General features: G+C 42.9%; 1 protein-coding gene and 1 pseudogene across 3 annotated transcripts in view; one reads left to right on the top strand and one right to left on the bottom strand.

The window, feature by feature from the left end:
* LOC311620775 (neurofilament light polypeptide-like) overlaps window positions 1-22934 on the bottom strand; it is a 1158328-nt pseudogene that overhangs the window by 255118 nt on the left and 880276 nt on the right. The window lies entirely within an intron of this gene.
* Window positions 21407-22934, top strand: part of MIA2 (MIA SH3 domain ER export factor 2) — a 95866-nt gene continuing 94338 nt past the window's right edge. Inside the window, exon 1 of one of the 2 annotated variants that reach the window (XM_084867170.1) lies at window positions 21407-21716. In XM_084867170.1, the coding sequence (XP_084723296.1) occupies window positions 21602-21716 (115 nt within the window). In that variant the 5' untranslated portion in view covers window positions 21407-21601. The remainder of the gene's footprint in view (window positions 21717-22934) is intronic. The other variant, XM_084867173.1, reaches the window with a different exon arrangement.

Genomic DNA, 22934 nt, shown 5'->3' with positions numbered 1-22934 from the left:
TGGTGTGCTTTAAGGCATAGGGGGAGAAAAGGTTTGGTATATGGAGCAATTTTCAATTCAAGTTTTGTTGATGTTTATAGAAATAATACTAATTTTACTTGGTATGCATTTGTGAATTTGAAAGTTTCATTTTTAAAATTGAGTTCATTTATTTTTATTTCCAGTGCTTTCTCAGAAGTGAAATTTTGTGGAATTCAGAGAACTAATTGGTTACTTACAAAGAAAGGTCAGATATAAGGAATGTTAGAATGTAAAAGTAGGAATGGTTTACCGTTGTGGGGAGTCAGGGACAGTCTAGGGTCCTATTAGAGGTTAAAAATTAGTGTTTATGTAAGTTTAGAAGCTGAAGAGGAACAGTTTTAGTGAAGAAAGACAACTTAGTTTGGAACTCTGTAAATTAGCAAAGGAATCTAATTTGGTGTTTGAAAATATCATTCACCCTTAAAATGCAAGGTTTGTACTGCCACAGAAATCAGAAGTTTTTTTGGTCTTCAGTGGACTGTATCCAATCCAGGGCTCATCTATGTACTGTTGCTAGAACTGGTAACCACACATATTATCTAGTAATTTGGACTAAGCAAGTAAAAAGTTGAACAAGCTTATAGTTAAATAGACAAATTTAAAAGAAAAGCTATTAGTGATAACATGGTATAGTAATAATGGGTCAATGCTGTCAGGATAAGTCATTAAAAAATTTTAGCTTTGGCTGGTTTGGTTCAGAGCATTGGTTAGGGAGGCAAACAATGGATATGTCTCATGTCAATGTTTCACTACCCTGCCCCTCATCTTCCACTCCTCCCTCCTATTCCTAGAAATCAATGGGAAAAATATCCTCGGATGAGAATTAAGAAAAAGTCTGAGTTCAGTCACTTAAAAAAACATACTGAAATTGGAAAAAGCCTTATTCAGTTTCCCTTGAGATAATGCAATTAAAGTGCTTAGCCCAGGGAAAAACCAGCTTTTACATGGTTGGACCTTCTTACCCTAATAAACAAATGGGGAAGGTTAATAAAAGTGAAAATCCTACCTTAGCCAGTTTGTCTTAGTGGATAGCATCCACAGGTTTGATTCTGGTCAAAGGCTTGTACCTTGGTTGCAGGCTCAATCCCTGGCCCCAGTTGGGGGCAACCAATAGAGACATGTCGATGTTTCTGTCTCCCCCTCCCTAGCACTCAAAATCAATGGAAAAATATTCTCTGGTGAGGAATAACAACAGAAGTCTAAACATTTTTTACACGTTTTCTCACCTAGCATGATCTTTAAAAAAAAAAAAATTATACTGAAATAATTACAACTCTGCACTTGCCATGGCCATTTGAATACACAGTTTAAATTTGTAATAATCACTACTTGGCCCAACTGGGTTGCTCAGTGGATAGAACGTTGGCTGTGGACTGAAGGGTCCTGAGTTTGATTCCAGCCAAGGGCACATGCCCGGGTTGGGGGCTCGATCCCCAGTAGGGTGTGTGCAGAATGCAACAGGTCAAATCTCTCTCATCCATGTTTCTATCTCCCGCTCCCTTCAATGAAGTTTTTTTTTTTTTTTAATCACTACTTGCCTTCGCTGTCCCCTTTTCTTGCTTTATTTCCTTCCATAACATTTAGCATTATATTGTAGTTTTATCATGCTTTGGTTTATTGTCTACTTCCCATTAGAATGCAAGCTCCAAAGGCAATACTATCAAATGAATTATGACAGGTCAGTGTGGTTTATGTGGTTCCATTCTGCTTGCCTTTACAACTATAGTTGCCTCTCCATTGTTTGAAACAATGACTCGAGATATATCAAAGAGTAAGCAAGGGAGAAAAGTTAAAAATTAAAATTAAAATTAAAAAAAAGGTACTCCAGCTTGTATAGGCCCTTCTAGGCCATTTAAGTCCTTTATCTTTTATCTATGGGAACTTATTAGAGGGTTTGAACAGAGGGGTGAAGTAACAGGATTTATGTACTCAGAATCAATCTGTCTGCTGTGCTGAGAAAGACTAAGTGGGACCAAGGGCAGGAACAGAAATAGGTAGTGATATAATTAGGCAAAATATAGTGACTTAGGCCAGGGTGGTAGCAATGGAAGTGGTGACTGGATTCTGGATATACTTTGAAGATAGTCACCAATTGTTTTGTTGGTGGAGTGTACATGAATGAGAAGTCAAGGATGAGAGATTTTACCTGAGCAATTAGAAACGACTTGCCATTACCTGAGATGGGGAAAAACTAGAATTAACAGAGTTAGGGCTAGTGGAGGTCATCAGTGGCTCAGGAGCTTAGTTTGAGATTTCCTATTAGACACTCAAGAGGAGATGTGAAGTCAAGGAAGTTAGACATAACATTTTGGGTTTGGGAGGTAGTTTTGTATTGGAAAGAGTGAATTTTGAGAGTTCCGAGCATGTCAATGGTAAGATCACTGAAGAGTGAGTGTAGCTAGGGAAGAGATCAAATGCCAGCCATAGACACCTCGGACAGGGTGCTGAAGAGGAATCGGCAAAAGAGAAGTGAACTGAGATTGCTGAACCCAGTTTGACACCTGGTGTCGTTTTTCCACTGCAAACAAATGCAGTCACAGATTGTGCTTGGGAGCTAGTGGGTCAGTGGCCAGCTATGGAGGAGTCATTGAGCGGCTGCTTATTACTCAGCTTTGTGTCAAAGTATCAGGCCATGAAAAGCCGTGACCCACCCCCTGGCAATGGGCAAGGAGACACCTGATTAGTGGTTGCCCTTACAGCAGTCGGGTGAAGCAGACACTCCTTTTGTAGTTTATCCTAGCTTGTTGCCTGTATTGCTGGTCAGAGCTGTTTCATGCCTGGGGCATAAAAGAAAGAGAGCAAGAAAGAAAAGTGATGATTATATCCCAGGATCTCATAATATGTTCCAAATAGAAATACTATTTATTGTTAATGAAGTTAATAGAGTCATGTTCCTCCATTTAGAAGAGACTGCTTAATCCAGAGACAATGTGGAATGAAAGTTATTAAGAACAGTTTAGTTGATATAATAGTGGATACCCTTTGGTGTCTTCATCAGAAGTATTACGATTTTCAGTGTTGAAGTGAATAGGGACATCATTAACATACGTTTTAAGTGTATAACTAGCAAGGGAATTTGTTATCCCTAAATCAACCATAATAATCACAACATTCTCAAATACAGAAACTCCCAAAATAGTATGGCTGTGAAGATGAATACCCAGTATCTTCTTCACATTGTAGGAGATAAAGAAATAAACAAAACATAATTCTACACGACCCAGGAAAAAAACTCATAACCTGTCAACTCAGACAGACTAGCCAGGATGACAACCTGCCACATTCTTCTGGGATCTCAATTAGAAACTTTGGTCTACAAAAGCTTATATCAGTAAAAATTGCCCTGGATACAATGATTTGAAAATTAAAACATTACTTAGTGTAGGAAATAGCATTTAAGAAGATGGTTCTTTGAGATCTTGTTATAATGGAAAATGTAGATTCCTATACGTCATAAATGGTAAATAATGTTGAAGATACTTTATTTTTTAAAATAAATCTTTATTGTTCATATTATTACAAATGTTCCTCATTTTCCCCCCCTCCATTGGTCCTCTCCACCAGGTTCCCATCCCACCCTCTGCCCTTTCCCCACCCCGCATTGTCCTCATCCATAGGTGCACAGTTTATGTTCAGTCTCTTCTCGCACCCCCCACTCCCCTTTTCCCCGAGAATCGTCAGTCCACTCCCCTTCCATACCTCTGATTCTATTATATTCACCAGTTAATATTGTTCATCAGGTTTTTTAATTCCCTTGGTTCACTTGTTGATAGTTACCTATTTGTTGTTCATAATGAAGATACTTTCTTGAGAAAATGTAAAACAAACTCCTGAAGTAATAGAAATACAAAATGCTTAGGGCATTTGTTGTGTGATTGCCTCCTATGAAGTTACGATGAGTTCAAGTCATGGTTACACCTGAAGATGAAATGGATGTATTTAATAATATAATTTTAGTGAATTTAATGGATTAATTCTCGGCAAAGCCTTGGAAAGCATCTCCTCAAATGATTTCTTGTTTTCACCAGTAGCAGTAAGTACATTGTTAATATCTATTTTTAAATATATTTTTATTTCAGAGATGAGAGGAGAAAGAGAGAGAAACATCAATGATGAGAGAACCATCCATGGGCTGCCTCCTGCATGCCCCCACCGGGGATCAAGCCTGCAACTCGGGCATGTGGCCTTGACTGGAATTGAACCTGGAACCTTCACTCGCAGGCTAATGCTCTATCCACTGAGCCAAACAAGCCAGGGCCTTGACTGCAATTTTTTGTTGTTAATCCTCACATGAGGATATTTTTTTCCATTGCTTTTCAGAGAGAGTAGAAGGAGAGGAGGAAAGGGGGCAAGCAACATCCATGTGAGAAAGACACATCCACTGGTTGCCTCCCCCACATACCCTGACTCTGGACAGGGAGTGAACTGAAACCCAAATACATGCCCTTGACCAGGAACTGAACCCATGACCCTTCAGTTCTTGGGTCAACGCTCTAACCAGCTGAGTAACACTTGCCAGGGCCTGACTGCAAAATTGTAAATATCAACTTGGATGGCAGGGGAGCCCAAGTTGGAATAGGCTATGACACTGAAGGGGATGGGGAAGAAAGGAACTGACCTAAATAACTTTGTAAACAAGAGTTTTGATTAGATATAAGGCAATAGACAAAAAGAACTGTTAAACAAACATTTAACTCCAATTGGTTTATCACAAGGTATATGTTATCAATCTTGGTGTGTGTGTGTGTGTGTGTGTGTGTGTGTGTGTTAATCGTCTGCCTCCTGCACGCACCCTAATGGGGATCAGGCCCACAACCCTGGCATGTGCTCTGACTGGTAAACCACAACCTTTTGGTGAATGGGACAATGCTAAATCAACTAAACCATATTGGCCAGGGCTGGGTTATCAATTTTGAAACAACATTACAGGTATCCCAGGGTTGAACAAACAAGTAAATATACTATAGATAAAAAGCTAGGTTTCGCCCGACCGGTGTGCTAAGTGGTTGAGTGTCCACTTGTGAACCAGAAGGTCACAGTTAAATTCCTGGTCAGGGCATATGCTCAGGTTGTGCTGGTGGGGATGTGTGCAGGAGGCAGCCAATGATTCTTTCTCATTAGTGATGTTTATCCTCTCTCCCTTCCTCTCTGAAATCAATAAAAATATATATATATTTTTTAATCCGGGTTTCTTACTATTGGGTAACTTACTGTTGAGTTATTTATACTCCTTCCTCCAGGACATGGAGTTAAATTCCCCTCTTTTGAAAATGGGTGGAACTTAGTATCTTTCTTCAAATGAATAGCAAATAGGTACTTTACATTAGAGACATTTGGTAGACATCAACTTAACCAAGTAATCAATATTAACAATACCAGTAATTAGACATATTGATATCATATGTATCCACTGATAGGCTCTAATGAGAAGGACACACCACTCTGACAATATTCTTTCCCCCTAATCTACAACCTTGGTCTAATCACAAGAAAGCATCAGACAAACCCAAACTGAGGGACAGTCAGAAGCATCAAGATCATGAAAGTCAAGGAAGAGATAAGAGACTGTTCCAGAAGGTTGTCATAGAAAATTGAGAAGATGTGACAGTGTATCAGAAAAAGGACATACGTTGATTCTTGAGTCAGAAAAAGGACATTAGTTGGAAAACTAGGGAACTATCGATGTGAGAGACACATCGATTGGTTGCCTCCTGCATGGGCCCCAACCAGGGCCTAGGCCAGGGAAGAGCCTGAAACCGAGTTATGTGTCTGGAATCAAACCCAAGACTCTGGTCCGTAGACTGTTCAATGCTCTGTCTGTGGAGCCAACCTGTCTAGGGCAATTTTTTATTTATTTTTCTTAAAGAAGCTTGGGGCATGTCGTACTTAGGGTCATGGACACCAAAAGAATCAAGGAGGAAAAGATATAGAAATGGGGAGAGGATTTTGGATGGGGTTATGTAAGAGTATATAAAATTGACTAATATGGGCTCTTAAAAGACATTCAGGCTATTGATGATTATTAGTATTTCTATACTGTTGGTCATTAATTTGCTCATATATGGAAACTTATCAAGCATCCTCTATGGTATTTGGAAATTCAAAGGATTTCTATAGCTTTGCTCACTGGATATTTAGAGTTTTACTGCTGCTACTAATATCAACCCAATAACAAAGATTTATATGGAATCCAATTCTTTTTGTCACAATTCTTTTTACAGAAGAGAATATTGAATTAAAACCAGTTCCTGACTTTCTTTTTGAAATGAGAGAGCAGTTGAGCTAACACAGCTGAAGATAGACTTTCATTTAGTTATGAGACATGAAGTCTTGCTCTTGAAATCAATTCATTTATGCAACCATTCATGCATTCTTTTTCATTCAATAAAAAACTATTGAGATACACTTACTAAATATTTAATCTAAGAGAATTGAATAATAAGGATTTAGCAAAGAAAAGTGAAATTATATGATAAAAACACAAATAATGTCATTCCTTTAAAACTTTCTGTGCCTTCCCATTGCACTTAGAATAAAACGTACATTTCATTTCCACAGCCAAAAGTCCCTGCATAATTGGACCTCTGTCTTCATCTACTTTATGTCCTGCCACTCTCCATCTGCCTTTAGGTTTCTTAATTATGTCTGCTAAGTTAGTTTCCATCTTAAATCCTTGTTTCTGACATCTTGGAATGCATCCAATATACTTACTTTGTTTTTTCTTTAAATCTTTGAAAATCAAACTTCAGACAATGAAGTATGACCTCATTAATTCTTCTTTCTGTACAGAATGTTCTGTCTTCCTACTCCCTGATATTAAATCTGATGTCACTTTCCAGAGATGCCTTCACTGACAAGTTTATCTGAATACAGACATCACTGTAATAACTTATTACCACCTGCAGTTATCTTGTTCATTTATTTGTCTGCTTGTTCTTATCTGTCTCCCTTCAGTAGCATGCAAGGTCCATGAGAGCAAGGACTTTGTCCTGTTCACTCTTACAGCTCCAGTCCCTAGAATAGTGTCTGACACATCATGCATGGGCAGTCTATAAATTATACCTATCTTAGAAAATGACATTTGCATTTGAAATATTAAGCTCACTGGTTCAAAGCTGGTGCTTAGAAAACATTAAGTTCCTGCCGGGACCGGTTTAGCTCAATGGATAGAGCGTCGGCTTGGGGACTGAAGGGTCCCGGGTTCGATTCCGGTCAAAGGCATGTACCTTGGTTGCGGGCATATCCCCAGTAGGGGGTGTGCAAGAGGCAGCTGATCGATGACTCTCATCGATGTTTCTAACTCTGTATCTCTCTCCCTTCCTCTCTGGACAAAATCAATAAAATATATTTAAAAAAAAAGAAAACATTAAGTTCCTTTCTTTCTCATTGATTAAATTAATTCAGTACCTTGATCAGCAAATATCACATACATATCATCTTGCATGTAGAGGATGTTACCTACTATTATTCAAAAACATATACTAAATGCCCAGCTGGTGTGGCTCAATAGTTGAGCATTGACCCATGAACCAGGAGGTCACAGTTCAATTCTGGGTCAGGGGACATGCCTGGGGTTTCAGGCTAGCTCTCCAGGAGAGGATATGTATGAGGTGGCCAACTGATGATTCTCTCTCATCATTAATGTTTTTATCTTTTCCTTTCCCCTCCTCTCTGAAATCAATAAAAAATATATATTTTAAAATTCCGTATAGTAAAGGAGTAATGACAGTATGTGGAGTATTCTCTTTATTCCTCCCAATCCACTCTCCACTTGTTGCCGTGCTGGTATGTTCCCAGAAGACAGGCCTTTAGGACTTCAAAGTGGCATCTGGCTGGGCTTGATCAGGAGGTGCCATCAGGAGATGGGCAAGTAGAAGCCTGAGGTTCTCTTGACTGAGTTCCGTTTACAGAAGCCTTTATGTTCCTGTTAGACAGTCCTCTCCTATATTCTCTGCAGACAGTGGTCACCATTCCTTCATGCCTGGGAATCTTACATTTCCTGTTGGTTTCCCGTAACCCTGCCCCCACCTTTGTAAATAGTCCTTCATTAAAATCTCAGTCATTGAGGAATGCCATCCTTCAAAATGGAATACCCATCTGTTTCCTGGTACACCTCTGACTGATACCGACAGAATAAGAAAAAGTGGGCAGAATGAAAGCATGGCCTTCAGCAACACAAAAGCAGCAGGAAAGAAGAGCCATGCCGTGACTTAGCACAAAGGATGGGCCGACTTTTTGTCATGTCCTCTTTTTGCACCGGTGGGTCACTAGCTTCTGAGGTTGGGTCTTCTGGAAGCAGATGTTGAGACAGAGTTTAAGGTTCAAGGGACCCTAATGAAAGGAATGGGGAGAAACCAGGATTGGTCAGAGGGAAAGTTGAACTTCAGTGTAGGTTCTATAAAGCTCCAGTCAACCCAACAGGGGACTCTGGAGCGAGGAGTGCCTGTCAGAGTGTCCCACATTAGGCTGAAATGACCCTGCCTTTGTAAACCCTTGCCATTTACTCTCTAGATTCACTAAATCTCCCAGGAAGGGACAATCTTGGTAGAGAGGCTCTGAGGTAGACCTAAAGTAGTTGGCAGCCAGAGGCAGTCTGCTACCGTATTGAAATGAAAAAAAGTCAGCCGAAAATCGGGGGTCGTCTTATACGCTGAGTATATCCCAAAAATTGTCTGGATATGCCGCTAAACGAATTTTCCAACTCGATCCCACACCAATCACTGCAAGGCTGCTCGGACCGCCTCTCTAACTCAGCCAATCCAAGCAGGCTTTTTATGCATGCAAATTGTAACTTTGTCATAAAAGCCTGGAATGATATTACTGAAGAAACAGTAATCAGGTCTTTAAGAAGTGTGGCATATCAAATTCTTTGGACGGTATGAAGGATGACTTCTTGTGGCAAGATGAAGGGGAAGCCGAAGCTGAAGCCACATCATCTGATTTGGAATTTGATCCATATGATGACTGTCTTACAAATGTACCACAAGAGGTCATTTATGATGTCAGAAGAAGAACATGATGAGGATTTTGAAGAATTTTAAGCTCACAATGCTCCTCTGCCTAGAAAAACCTCTTATCATCCCAGTCAGTCACAAACAAGCGTTTTCTGCAAGTTCTTCATGTAATTTTCTTTCCAGATGATGCCATCATTGTTAATGTTCTCTTTTGGATTTCTTGTTTCTCGGTCAAGTTCATGGCATTGCCATTTGTGAAGAGACCTTCCATTTATTGTATCAATGTATGGTATATTACGGTATGTTCGAAAAATGTCATTCATTAAAAATTTAATTAAAAAAGGGTGTTGCCTCGGAAGTGGGGGGTAGTCTTATACAGTGAAAATAGGCCTAAACCTATGTTTTAACTGTAAAATTAGGGGTCGTCTTATACGCCGGAAAATACGGTAACTGCAATCCCTGAAGCTGAGCAGAAAGTCTTGCCTTGAAGAGGGGATGTTGAGGGCCATTGTCCATGTTTTTCACAAGTTTGGGCTTTGATTTCTTACTGTGCACATGTCTACTATGGGAACTGTTTCCCAGGGCTGTGTTCTAGCGCCCTCTTCCTAGTTAAAACAAAAAAATCCCTGCTTAATCAGTTCAGCTTATCCCACTTACCTTCTAGTAAAACTTATCTGGTTGGAGGAACTATGTTTCCACTTTAGGAAACCTCAGGTATTAAGAGAGAAGATAGTACCATATATATATATATATATATATATAGAAGCCAAGCAACCAGAACGACCAGTCGCTGTGACATGCACTGCAGCGGCCAACTGGCCCTTATTGGTTCCCTTTCCCACCACCAACCTCCCACAACCTCTCACCCTGGCTGGCCCCACCCCTGATCGTCCCCCCTCCCAATCAGGGATGGGTTTGGCCAGTCAACCATCCATGGCCCCTCTCTCCAATCCGGGTGGGGCCAGCTGGCCAACCTCCTGCATCCCCTCTCCCCACCATCCTGGCCCCAATCAGCTCCCATCAGGGCGGGCTGGCCAGACCCCCCCATACCCAAATTGTGCACCGGGCCTCTAGTCCTAATATATAAAAACCCAGGGTCTGTAACGTCCAAAACGACTGAAGGCTCCACCAAATTCTAGGGAGCGGGAACTGATCGGTGACTGGAGGCTGAAAGGCAGACCTCTTGGTCCCTCCTCCAGGCCCTCAGACTACCATCAATTGATGGTGGAGGCGGGCAGAAGTGGGGACTGGCTCCCTTAGTAATCCTCCAGGTTCAGTCTCAAGAGGACAGGCCACCCACCAAGGGACCAGCGCTGCCAGCATGATCCGGCAGCACTGCCAGCCTCCTAGAACTTGGCCTCGGGCACTGTGGCCGCTTTCCTTCCCCAGACTCTCCACAAGGTCACTGGAGCCCGTTCGCTCCAGGCTGTGAGATCACTGCACACGGAAAGTAAAAACCGATGACCAAAGGCCCGCCTCCAGGCGCTCACAGGAGCCTCTGAGCACTGGGCACCCCGACTACTTTAGGGGCTTCAGGTGAGCGGGGGACGCAGAGGGGATCAATCCGTCCTGCCGTCTGCCAACAGCCCCTCCCCGGAGAATGGGAGAACAAAGGGAGGGGGCGGTTCTGCAAACCCCAGAGGGAATCGGGGTCCCAGCACTCTGCCTGCCTGCTGACACTGTGGCTATGAGGGTGCTGCAGCAGCCAACCAGCCTGATCTGCCCCCACCTCCACCCCCACCACCTGCTGGTATACAAAAGATATACAGAGGGCGCTCAGGGAGGAGGCCCCACGGGTTGTGTTTGCACCTTCATGCTGTCTCCTTCCCACTCCCCACCGCAATGCTGAGGGAACCTGAGCACCCACACGGAAAACAGTGTGTGACAAACATCATGTCCCCCAGACGCCTGGATCCGCCTCCAAAGGAAGCGCTGCAGGCCCGGAGCGGGAAGAGGGACGGAGACAGGAGGTCTGGGAAAAGCAGGGCTGCCCCACCCTGCTCCCCGGCCCCTCCGTGTGTGCAGCGCCGCGTCGCCGCCCTTGGACGGAGGCCTGTGCAGGAGTGAAGAACTGCAGCTGCGCCTGTGGCTGAGCTCGGCCTCCTGCCCTGGTGGATAAGCAGGAGACATATTTACATGCCAGAATCTAAAACCCTCTTTATCGGTAAAAGCGGAAATAATGCAAGACCCACACGTGTTCTAAACAGGACTCTGTGTGGCTGCGTGTGAACCCAGATGGAAGGCCTGCTCTCCACCGAGGAGGCTGCAAAGCTGCTCCTCTCCCCAACACACACAGCCTGGAGAGGATTAAAGGGAAAAGGAGGTAAAAATAAAACAAAATAACAAGAAGCTCTGAAGCGGCTGTCTATGCCATCAAATCCTCCCCGCGGAGGTGATGTCAGAGCCTGTCTCCCCGTGCCCGGGGCTCAGACGCTGAGCCGCTGACCCCTGCCAGGTGGCCTGGCACCAGCCTCCTTGATGAGGCCACTTTCAACCTCCCGCCAGCTCCTGGAGGCGGTGGGCTTGGGATGGAGGCTTCAGTGTTAAAGCAGCCCTGTTGGTGTAGCACAGACACGCTCGAGCTTTTTGACGAGAGAGCACCCATAACATTCCTTCATGAACGTGTTTTTAACTGAGATCACGCTCCCAGCCTTGGCGACTCTCAAATAGGCCTCAGCGATCCCACTTGCCTGATGCAAAGACTGACCCGGGCTTCACGGAGACCGAACCCTTGGCCTAGAGCAGACATGTCCTTTCAAAAGGAAGATCATCCTGGCTGCAGAGCCTTGCTCTTCTTCACTTTGAATATTTCTTCCCACACCCTTCTTTACCCAGCAAAGCTCATTTGGAATTGAAGGCCAGATAAAGAGCTCCACTGACAAGAAAAAGCTAAGGGAATTCATCACCCTAATCTGGAGGCAGCTGGTGGCCAACCACCTGTAGCCCCTCCCCTGCCAGTGGAGGCCTCCAGCCAGACCCCACCCATGCACAAATTAGGGGCGATCAGGTAGGCACAGGCAGTTAGGGGAGATCAGACAGGCAGGCAGTTGAGTGCTTAGGAGCTAGCGGTCCCAAATTGTGAGAGGGATGTCCCTGTTTGGACATGGTGCAGGCTGGGCTGAGGAAACCCCCACGCCCCCTGCACAAATTTTGTGCACCAGGCCACTAGTAGTGTCATAAGTAACATCACTAAGCAATAGAAGAGCAGTATTCATGATTACGTCTTCACTAGGGGCCCAGTGCATGAAATTCATGCACTGGGGGTGGAGGATCCCTCGGCTCAACCTGCCCCCTCTCACATAGTGGGAGCCCTCAGGGGGTATCCTACTGATGGCTTAGGCCCGTGCCCCATGGGGAGCGGGCCTAAGCCCCAGTCTGGTCTCCCTTTGTGGGAGGCAACCGGGCTGATCAGGGGAAGGCACCAGCCCCATCACCCTGCTGCTGCAGCCACTGCCAGTCACCACAGCCACCAAGGTATTTCATCAACACTGACTCCAGTCCCTTCACCATGAAAAAATGACAGCTTACTTTAGGCATTTTCAAGATGTGTCTTTCATAGGATATGCCTTTCTTTCTTTCTTTCTTTCTTTCTTTCTTTCTTTCTTTCTTTCTTTCTTTCTTTCATCCTCACCTGAGGATATGTTTCCATTGGCTTTTAGAGAATGTGGAAGAGAAAGGGAAAGACAGAGAGAAACATTAAAGTGAGAGGAACACTTTGATTGGTTATCTCCTACATGAGCCCTGATCTGGGCCCCGGCCAGGGAGGAGCCAGCAACCTAGGCACATGCTCTTGATCAGAATTGAACCCAGACCCTGCTGTCAGCAGGCCGAGGCATTATCCACTGAGTCAAACCGGCTAGGGCAGGATATGACATTTCTTAGCCCTCTAGCAGCAGACCTTTGTTTTTTTTCTCCAGAAGTGTGATGGAAAAACCCAAAATCACCTCTTTGGATTCTTATCACCCAAGTTACTAATAATATTACCAGTGGCATACAGGAAGCTTAGCCAATGTGCGGTCGGAGAAGGTGTTTCCTCTATAGTTCACACCAACAGAGGGCTGGGCCCTGCTCAGGCCTAAAGCCTCTTGGGCAGGAGAGGACCCCAGCTCCCTGCCCAGGTGATCGATCACAGGGGTTCCGCTCCTGCCCAGGCTTTACCTCACAGTGACCTGGGTGCCAGGATGTTCCTGGACACAGGCCCTGGGCACCTATGAATGCAAATTAACCACCATCTTTTTTTGGTTAATTTGTGTAGTCACTATAGGCGTAGCGAAGGTATGGTCAATTTACATATTTGTATATTATTAGGTAGAATATTCTCATGGAAAGAGTTACTCTGCAATATTGAGTCTCTAATACTGACCCTGTGTGTGGCTTTGATGATTCCTCCTTTAGCTTTATGTAGTAAATGTAAATAGTCTTCTCTCCTGCATGGCATTTCTAGTAGAGCAAATCTCTCCAGGCTGGTGTCTCAGGCAAGGAATTTTCTCTTCTTTTTCTGGGCTCAAATCTTCAGGCCAGTCAATAGACAAATTTAAATTTGGGTTCTTTTCTCCCTTTACTTAGAACATAATTCAATTAATTAGTTCAAAATTTAGCTGAAATGGCTTTAATGTTGAATACCAAAAAAGGTAGAATACATTTTTAGATATCCTCAATTTGGTATTTATAAATCATGCCAATAATTCTGTGCCAAGTTTAAAAAAATATATTTTTATTGATTTCAGAGAGGAAGGGTGTGGAAGAGAGAAATAGAAACATCAATGATGAGAGAGAATCATTGATTGGCTACCTTCTACACACCCCAAACTAGGGATAGAGTCTGCAACCTGGGCATGTGTCCTTGGCCAGAATTGAACTTGGGACCCTGCAATCTGCAGGCTGATGCTCTATCCACTGAGCCAAACCAGCCACGACTGTGCCAAGAGTTCATCCTTTTTTAAATGTCTAAGACAACATAGTGTATAGATTTTAAAAAGCATTCAAGAAAACATCCTACACCTTTTTTTGTGAGTGTCCATGTGTACAGCTATGCAGTTCTCTGATTGCAAGCTAAATAATCCTCTCTTAGATTCTTTCTAATGATGTAAAATCTTCTCTCTGAGAGATTAGGCTTTCTTGTAATTACTGGTTTTGAAAAACAAACAAAGAAACAAACAAACAGGAATCACATTTCCTGTTTTCAGGACTTCTCTTTAGCTTGCTCATGTGCTGGATATTTGTCTTATGTCAGGCACTAGAGGGGAGTGTGGTGTCATACAAGTGCTGCATTCTGCAAGCCACACCCACTATGGGATGCCCAAACACTGAAAGAGGTACAGCAAAGAGAGGCTTAAAAATATTTTTTTCAAGATTGAAATAGGACAACTGTGGTTTCCGGAAACCTACTGAAATCTAGTGTTTTATAAGGCTTTGGTCCCTTACAAGCAACAATATCATTCAAATAACTTGATTTTCATAGTTTTCTTGGTATTATAAAAGGATATGTGTTTACTGATTTTTTTTAAAGAAAGTAAAAAAAATATATATATAAAAAAGTACAAAGAAGAAAGTGAATACATCCTGAATCACATTATATACTTCCATTGTATGAGGGAGGATTCTTTCAGACATTTCATTCTTTTTCCACACATGAAAATATGCATACAAATCATTTCCCCTAAAAACAGGAACAAGACAGGGATGCCCACTCTCTCCATTCCTGTTTAACATAGTGCTGAAAGTACTAGCCATTGCAGTTAGACAAGAAGAAGAAATAAAAGGCGTCCAAATTGGAAAAGAAGAAGTAAAACTGTTCTTATTCGCAGATGACATGATACTGTACATAGAAAACCCTAAATACTCCATCAAAAAATTATTAGACTTAATAAATGAATTTGGCAATATAGCAGGATACAAAATCAATGCCAAGAAATCTATGGCATTTCTATACACCAATATGATCTCAAAGAAAGAGAGACTAAAAAAAGCAATCTCATTTATCATTGCACCAAAAAAATTAAGATATCTAGGAATAAACTTAACTAAGGAGGTAAAAGACCTATACTTGAAAAACTATAGGACACTGAAAAAAGAGATAGAGGAAGATGTAAACAGATGGAAGAACATACCATGTTCATGGATTGGTAGAATCAACATAATCAAAATGTCCATACTACCCAAAGCAATCTATAGTTTCAATGCACTTCCCATTAAAATACCAATGGCATGTTTCACAGACCTAGAAAGAACTTCCCAAAAATTCATCTGGAATAAAAGAGAGCCCAAACCGGTTTGGCTCAGTGGATAGAGCGTCGGTCTGCGGACTGAAAGGTCCCAGGTTCGATTCTGGTCAAGGGCATGTACATTGGTTGCAGGCACATCCCTGGTGTGGGTGTGCAGGAGGCAGCTGGTCGATGACTCTCTCATTGGTGTTTCTAGCTCTCTATCTTTCTCTTCTCCCTACCTCTCTGTGAAAAATCAATAAAATATATTAAAAAAAAAGAGAGAAAAAAAAGAGCCTGAATACTTACAGCGATCCTGAGAAAGAAGAACAAAGTAGGTGGGATCTCAATACTAGATATCAAGCTGTATTACAAAGCCACTGTCCTCAAAACTGCCTGGTATTGGCACAAAAACAGACATATAGGTCAATGGAATAGAATAGAGAACCCAGAAATCGACCTAAATCACTATGCTCAATTAATATTTGGCAAAGGAGGCATGAACATACTATGGAGTCAAGACAGTCTCTTCAATAAATGGTGTTGGGAAAATTGGACAGATATGTGCATAAAAATGAAACTAGACCACCAATTCACACCAAACACAAAAATAAACTCAAAATGGATCAAGGAGTTAAACATACGACGGGAAACCATAAAAATACTAGAGAAATCTATAGGCAGAAAAATGTCTGACATATGCCAAAGCAATTTCTTCACTGATACTGCTCCTAGGGCAATGGAAACTAAAGAGAAAATAAACAAATGGGAACTACATAAAAATAAAAAGCTTTTGCACAGCAAAAGAAACCATCAATAAAACAACAAGAAAGCCCATTGCATGGGAGACCATACTTGCCAATGATATCAACAATAAGGGTTTAATTACCCACATTACCTATAATAGTACCTCGCACCCTTTGGAATCAATAAAAAAAAAAAATCATCTTTTTGGTGCTTGGAGACAAAGGTAACACATCTCTTGATATTTTAGAATTACAACGGCATAATATACAATTATCCCAAACAAACTTACAAACTTGTTCTTTGAATGTCTGGCAGCAATTTAAAAAGGACAGGAAAGGATTTAATCCCTTCCATTGTGTAGAGGGCCCCTGGGAAGGCACCTGAGCATTCTATATTGGCCCCTCTTGCCCTTTGGGCCAAGAGAGACCATCTTCTCACAATCCAATTGCCCACAGCTGTTGCCTGAGCTTTCTGTTCATGTCGAGGTTGAAGCCTCGTGATGACTGGTACCATGGACCTGTCTCTCGACCAGTGGGGTGAGCTGAGCCCTCCCTGGAGAAGAAACCCGGGTTCCCCAAGATATGTGATCAGTGTTGGGACCTCACCAGCAGGCAAGGGGATCCAAAAGGCAGGTGCTGGACATGGAGGCCATGGGGGCATAGGCTACCAAGGAGACAGAACTAAACCTCACATCACCCTGCTTTGCCCCGGAGGATGGCTGGTTAGCCAGAGACGGGTAAGATTCCTCAGGGAAGGAACAACCTAAGACAGGCACAGTCACAGAGGGGCCATCAGGAGAGAACTTAGGGGTCAACAGAGGTAAGGCACAGACCCTCACCTCCCCCTCACCCTCCCTCCAAACTTTGCAGGGGCCTGAACCCTCACCCTTCTGAGGGAGGTCTCCTGCCCCCATGGCCCAGCTCAAATCGGGACCCAGGTAACAGAGACTTGGCCGACAGCAGCTGCCCTCTCATGCAACAAGACTTGTTTGAGTTGTCTTGTACCCATGGTGTGGGGAAGTGGTGTTTTTTTTTGTTTTTGTTTTTTTTTTTAATCAATCTTTATTGTTCATATTATTACAAAGGTTCCTCATTTCTTCCCCCCTCCACCAGGTTCCCACCCCACCCTCCGCCCCCACCCCATCCCCCATTGTCCTCATCCATAGGTGCAGTTTATGTTCAGTCTCTTCCTCCCTCCCTTTCCCCGATAGTAAATCCCTTTTCAGATAGTAAATCAGTTACTTAGCATTTTCTCATAACAATAATACCTCCACATGCCCAATGATACATTTCACACAAAAGACATTTCCAAATAGGTCAACCAGCCTCATCCAGGCCCCACCCAAGGTACTCACAGATCAACACCCCAGCCCTATACTAACTCAACACATCCAGATCTAAGCCTTCATCACTTGATACAGCAGCCCCTCAAGTTCCCACAAAAGTTTCCAGCCATGTCTGAGAGGCAGCCGTGGGGCAGGGGCAGGCGAGGAGCGAGCTGTTCCAGGCCTGGCTGCTCCGGGCCTGACCTCTGTTGCTCTGGTTCGTTCCACAACCAGCTGCTCCGGGTCTGGTCACTGCCGCTCCCGACCTAGTTGCTCTGGACTTGGCTGCTGCTGCTCCGGGCCTGGCCGCACCAGACCCGGCTGCTCTGGGCCCGGCTGCTCCGGGCCTGGCCGCTCCCAGCCTGGCAGCCGCTGCTCCGGGCCTGGCCGCACCCAACCCGGCTGCCCCGGGCCCGGCCGCTCCGAGTCTGGCCGCTCCCAGCCTGGATGATCCGGGCTTGGCTACTGCTGTTCTGGGCCTGGCTGCTCCCAACCTGGCTGCTCTGGGCCCAGCTTCTCCGGGCCCGGCCACTCCGGGTCTGGGTGTTCCTGGACTGGCCACCCTGGGATTGGCTGCCTCCGCCTCAGGCCTGGCTGCCACTGCCCCAGGTCTGGCTGTTCCAGTGGTGGCTGCTGTTGCTCTGGTTCTGGCTGCTGCTGCTCTGGGGCCTGGTCGTTGCTGCTCCAGGCCCAGTTGCCACTGCCTTGTGCCTGGCCACTCTAGGCCTGGCCGCCGCTGTTCCAACATTCTGTCCTTTTTTTTTAAAAAAACTCATTTCTGTTGCAATGTTGGCTGGTGAGTGAGTTCTGACTTAGTCTTTGATTTTTCAAGGTCTTCTTTGTATTCTTTCTTAAGTAATTTTACTATCTTTTGCTCTAACTTGATTTCTTCACATTGAGAACTTCTTTGGTTTCTTCCTCCTTGTCCTGGGAGCTCAGCAGGTTGGCCTGTGGCACCCCTTTGTTCTCCGTGGGCTCCCGCGCTGCTCCAGCCTGTTGCCGGGGTCGGCACCGCCCAGGAAGCAGCCCAAGGCCTTGGCTCCGTTGCCCGCGCTCAGAGGTCGAAGGCTCAGGGGCCGCCCCCCCTGGGAGCCCCGTCGCCCGGCTCCCTGCCTGCGCCCGGCTGGCTGGTGTCCAGCAGGGGCTCCTGCTCCCTATCGCATTCCTCCAGTCTGGAGCTTTTTTTTCTTTTTCCCGCTAGGGGAGTCTAGGATCAGAGTCAACAGACTGTACTCTGCGCGCAGTGCGCGCGACTCTGGGGGCTCCGCTTTTCGCCACTCCCCTGGGATTCTGCCTCACAGCCCCGTCTCCCCCTGCTTGAGCCTGGGTCCCCAGGGTCTGGTCCAGGACTGGGGTTCAGAGCAGTCGAAACTGGGGCCCAACACAGCCGGGGCTCCTGTTTCCTTCCCTCCAGGGCAATCCCGCATCAGAGTCAACATTCCTTCCCTTTCAAGCAATGTGCGCTACTCCGGGGGCTCGGCCTCTCGCTGCTCTCCCAGGACTCCACCTCACAGCCCCGCTCCCTCTACTTGAGCCTGGGTCCCCAGGGATTGGCCCAGAACTGGGGTTCAGAGCAGTCCGGACTGAGGCTCAGCGCCGCCGGAGGCCCTGTTCCTTCCAGCTAGGGTAATCCAGCATCAGAGTCAACATTCAGTCCTCTGTGTGCAACGTGCACGTGACTCCGGGGGCCCTGCTTTTCGCTGCTCGCCTGGGATTCCACCTCACAGCCCCGTCTCCCCCTGCCGGAGCCTGGGTCCCCAGGGTCTGGCCCATAACTTGGGGCTCAGCGCTGCCGGTTCGGGGGTTCAGCCCAGGCTGGGGGTTTTATTTCCTTCCTGCTAGGGAACGCCAGGCAGCACCCAGCCCTCTCCTCCTTTCCAGCTGCGACCTCTCCGCGCGTGCGTGGGTGCGGGCGCGCAGCATGTCTCCGTACCTTAGGCTTTTTTTTTCAGCTCCTCTGATTTTCCTTCTGGTTTTCTCTTTCCTTCTTGTTGTAGAATTTTCAGTCAGTCGACTACCTGTAGCTCTGGGCGATGTCCACTCTACATTTTAGTTGTATTCCATTGAAATTGTTGTGTGCTGCTGCGGTTAGGTGTCTACCCGAGCAGCCATCTTGGATTCTCTCCGGGAAGTGGGTTTTTGATATCTAAACCCAGCCTACCACCAGGAATGCTCAGGGCCTACTCAAGAAGGCAAATAATCCTTTCCACTAATATTTACAGAGTATAATAAGATTGTTGCTAGATATTAAATTTGACAGTAAAATAGTAGTCAAGTTTTCAGGCTAATTGAAATTGGCTAATTGAAATAAGCGAATATTATAGAAAAATTAATTGTACTGGACAAAAAGCTGTTCCTAAAGTGTTAACTAAAAATTTCATTGGTAGTTCATCTCATGGTAAAATTGCATAACATGTAATGAACCTAAAGCAGTCATATTTTAGTGCAAAAAAATTAAAATTCAAAAGCATCAAGACTACATATAAAATTTCCAAAATCCTCCTACTATTTAAGTAAAAAAAAAAGGGGGGGGGGATAGTAGAAGAATATCATGTAAGGACAAATATCCTGTAAGGAAATTACATCTAGAAAATGTTTACTTTAGAAAATTAACTTTCATTTGTAATGCTAACAGCAAGACACCCATGTAAAACATACATGGGAGGTTGGGAATAAGGCAGAGAGATCAACCAAAGGATTTGTGTGCATGCATATGAGCCTAACCAGTGGTCACGGACAACAGGGGGTAGGAGAATGGTTGGGAAGGGTTTTGGGATGGGGAGGATTAGGTCAAATATGTGATATCTTAATCAATAAAGAAAAAAAAGAAAGAAATATGCATAGAATTTTCAACAAATGGAATAATACTCTACCTGCTGCTCTGGAATAGTACTGCTGCAGATGAAGTAGACATCTTTCTGTGGCAGATGACTTTATTCTTGTTAGGAAATCCTAGTGGTTATGAGTAGGGAAAGTCATAATAGTTCCTGGGTTTAGGTTTCCTCTCTACTCACTGTGATACTGGGCAAGTCCTTTAACCCTATCTATGTACCTTTCTTCATATACAAAAATGGGGATGATAATATTACTTAGAGAGATGGTGTGAGGGTTAAATCAGATAATATTTTTAAATTTCTAAGACAGTACCTGGAACATAGTAAGTACTTACTACATTTTAACTATTATTATTTTATTATTATTATTATTATTATTATTATTATTATTATTATTTAATATATTTTATTGATTTTTACAGAGAGGAAGGGAGAGAGAGAGCCAGAAACATCAATGAGAGAGAAACATTGACCAGCCGCCAAAGTACATGCCCTTGACTGGAATCAAACCCTGGACCTTTCAGTCCGCAGACCGACGCTCTACCACTGAGCCAAACCAGTTTCGGCTAACTATTATTTTTAACTAAATACAAGTTTCAACTTCATGGTAACACTAACAGTTTTTTAATTTTAATTTTTTTAAATATATTTTTATTAATTTCAGGGAGGAAGGGAGAGGAGCGAGAGAAACATCAATATGAGACAATCATTGATCAGCTGCCTCCTGCACGCCCGAGCCCCAGAAGCCGACATGTGCCCTAACCTGGAATTGAACTGTGACCTCCTGGGCAGGGCTAAAGGTTTTTTTTAAACAAATATGAAAATGAAACATTTTGTCAAATAAGTCTCATCATTTATTTTTCAAAAACATTTTTTAATTTATTGATTTTGAGAGAAAGAGAGAAAAACATCGATTTGTTGTTCCACTTATTTATGCATTCATTGCTTCTTCTATGTACTCGACAGGGGATCAAACCCACCACCTTGGCCTATCAATCAGGAGGATGCTCTAAACAACTGAGCTACCTGGTCAGGGCAAAACCATTCTTAACCAAATTTTTACTGCTTCTACATCTAATACACACTATCTCCATTGGTGCTGATATTTGCACGCAGCAAATACTGTTTGTACTTGTTGATTGATTTACCTAAGATTTGAACCGAAAGAGGCAAACTACCTTTTTGTGGAGGCCTGTTTCAAAAATGTTGAATGCAAGGTGCCTTTAAGTGAGGGCGGTTTACGTGGGCTATCTTTGTAAGACACAAGTCCAGCTAGAAATCCCTATTAATTATTAACCCCCAAGTATTATCTAGATACCTGACACTGCAGATTGAGAACAGAGAGTGTTTGTCTCTCAAATTAAGCCTAAACACGGGCCAAAAAAATGTAGTTATCCAGGGATTAAACTTTCCCTCTGATATTTAGTAAAGAGAGTGGGGTATCTCCTGTTTTGGCTGGCACATCTCCAGTCCAAACAATCGGCTTAAACCTCGTTTGGGATTCCTGCTTGTTTGAGCATGGCGGAGATTGGAGTTCACAGAATCCTCGTTTTGGTTCTTTCTCTGATGAAGTGTCTGGAAGGCACAAAACTGCTGGCCAACTTTAAGAAATGTGCTGACGTGGAATGCGAAAGTAAGTTTTCTTTCCTTTTTTTTTCTTCCCTTCCTCTTAAACCAAGGCTCTGAAATGACATAAAATGTCATTGTAAACATAAAAGAAAGCATTAATATCATTGAAAAATATTTTTAATTATAAAGCAGAGTTAAATATAAAAAGAAAATGCTGGAGCAAAGCATTTTATGATAGCTTTTATTGTAAATATACAAATGGGCAAATATCAACCCGATATATAGATATATCAGAAAATTTGAAGATATTAATCCAGACCTCAAAAATCAAACTAATGAGCACTTTTACTATTTTTTTTAGGATAAATATAATTTATTTACATTTAGAAAGATATCAAGCCATTTGATGGATAGTTCTTTTTTTCTCCTCATGTTTTTTAAAACTTTATCTTTATTATTGAAAGTATTACAGATGACTCCTTTCTCCCCCATGATGGATAATTCTTGATTTATGAAGTTCTTATGGTTTTTAGTTTCTTTCTAATTTTCATGAATTTTATGAAAATGTTATTTCAGATCATTAGGATTAATTGTCAAAACTTTATCAAACAATAATTTGTGTTCGCCTAGGTAAAGATACTGAAATCAGTATTTGAGTATATAATTTAACTTATATCCTTGAATATTAAACATCTTTATCTTCTACAAAGATAAATTAATTTTAGTTTATTGCTTAAGAGCCTATTTTATTCTTTGTTATTAGCATTCTGGTGCAAAATAAATTCCAGACAATAAAATGGTGATGCAGTTAAAAAAAAAAAAAAGGAATTCCATCCCAATATCATAATTGCTTTTAATAAGTTCTGTCTCTCCAGTATGAGAGAATTATTTCTGATTTGTAACCTGACTGTCTACACCTGAACTTCATATATATTAAAAATGGGAAATATTATTGGTGTAAACAGATATTTTATAAATAAATTTGTTTATGAATTTTCTTTAACCATTTGGATATGCACTTTAATATATGGAGAAGGTTTACTAGATGATATTTTGTAATAGTAATAATCTTCCTTTCCCTATTTACAACCTCATTTTCCTTTGGGGACAGACACAGGGCCTGGAATGGGAACATTCAAATTTATAGTAATTTCTAATGTTATTTTAACTTTAATTGCATAGCTTAATTAAAATGTTTTACATGTTAGTATACTTATAATAGTTAATTTGGTAATATACATTACTTTACATGTAAAATCTAGTATATATAATTATGATCATT

The sequence above is a fragment of the Pipistrellus hanaki genome, assembly GCF_964339955.1.
Source record: "Pipistrellus hanaki genome assembly, chromosome: 1".
Lineage (NCBI taxonomy): Eukaryota > Metazoa > Chordata > Mammalia > Chiroptera > Vespertilionidae > Pipistrellus > Pipistrellus hanaki.
Note: the sequence above shows the minus strand (reverse complement) of the source record. Positions and strands in the feature narration are given on the sequence as shown.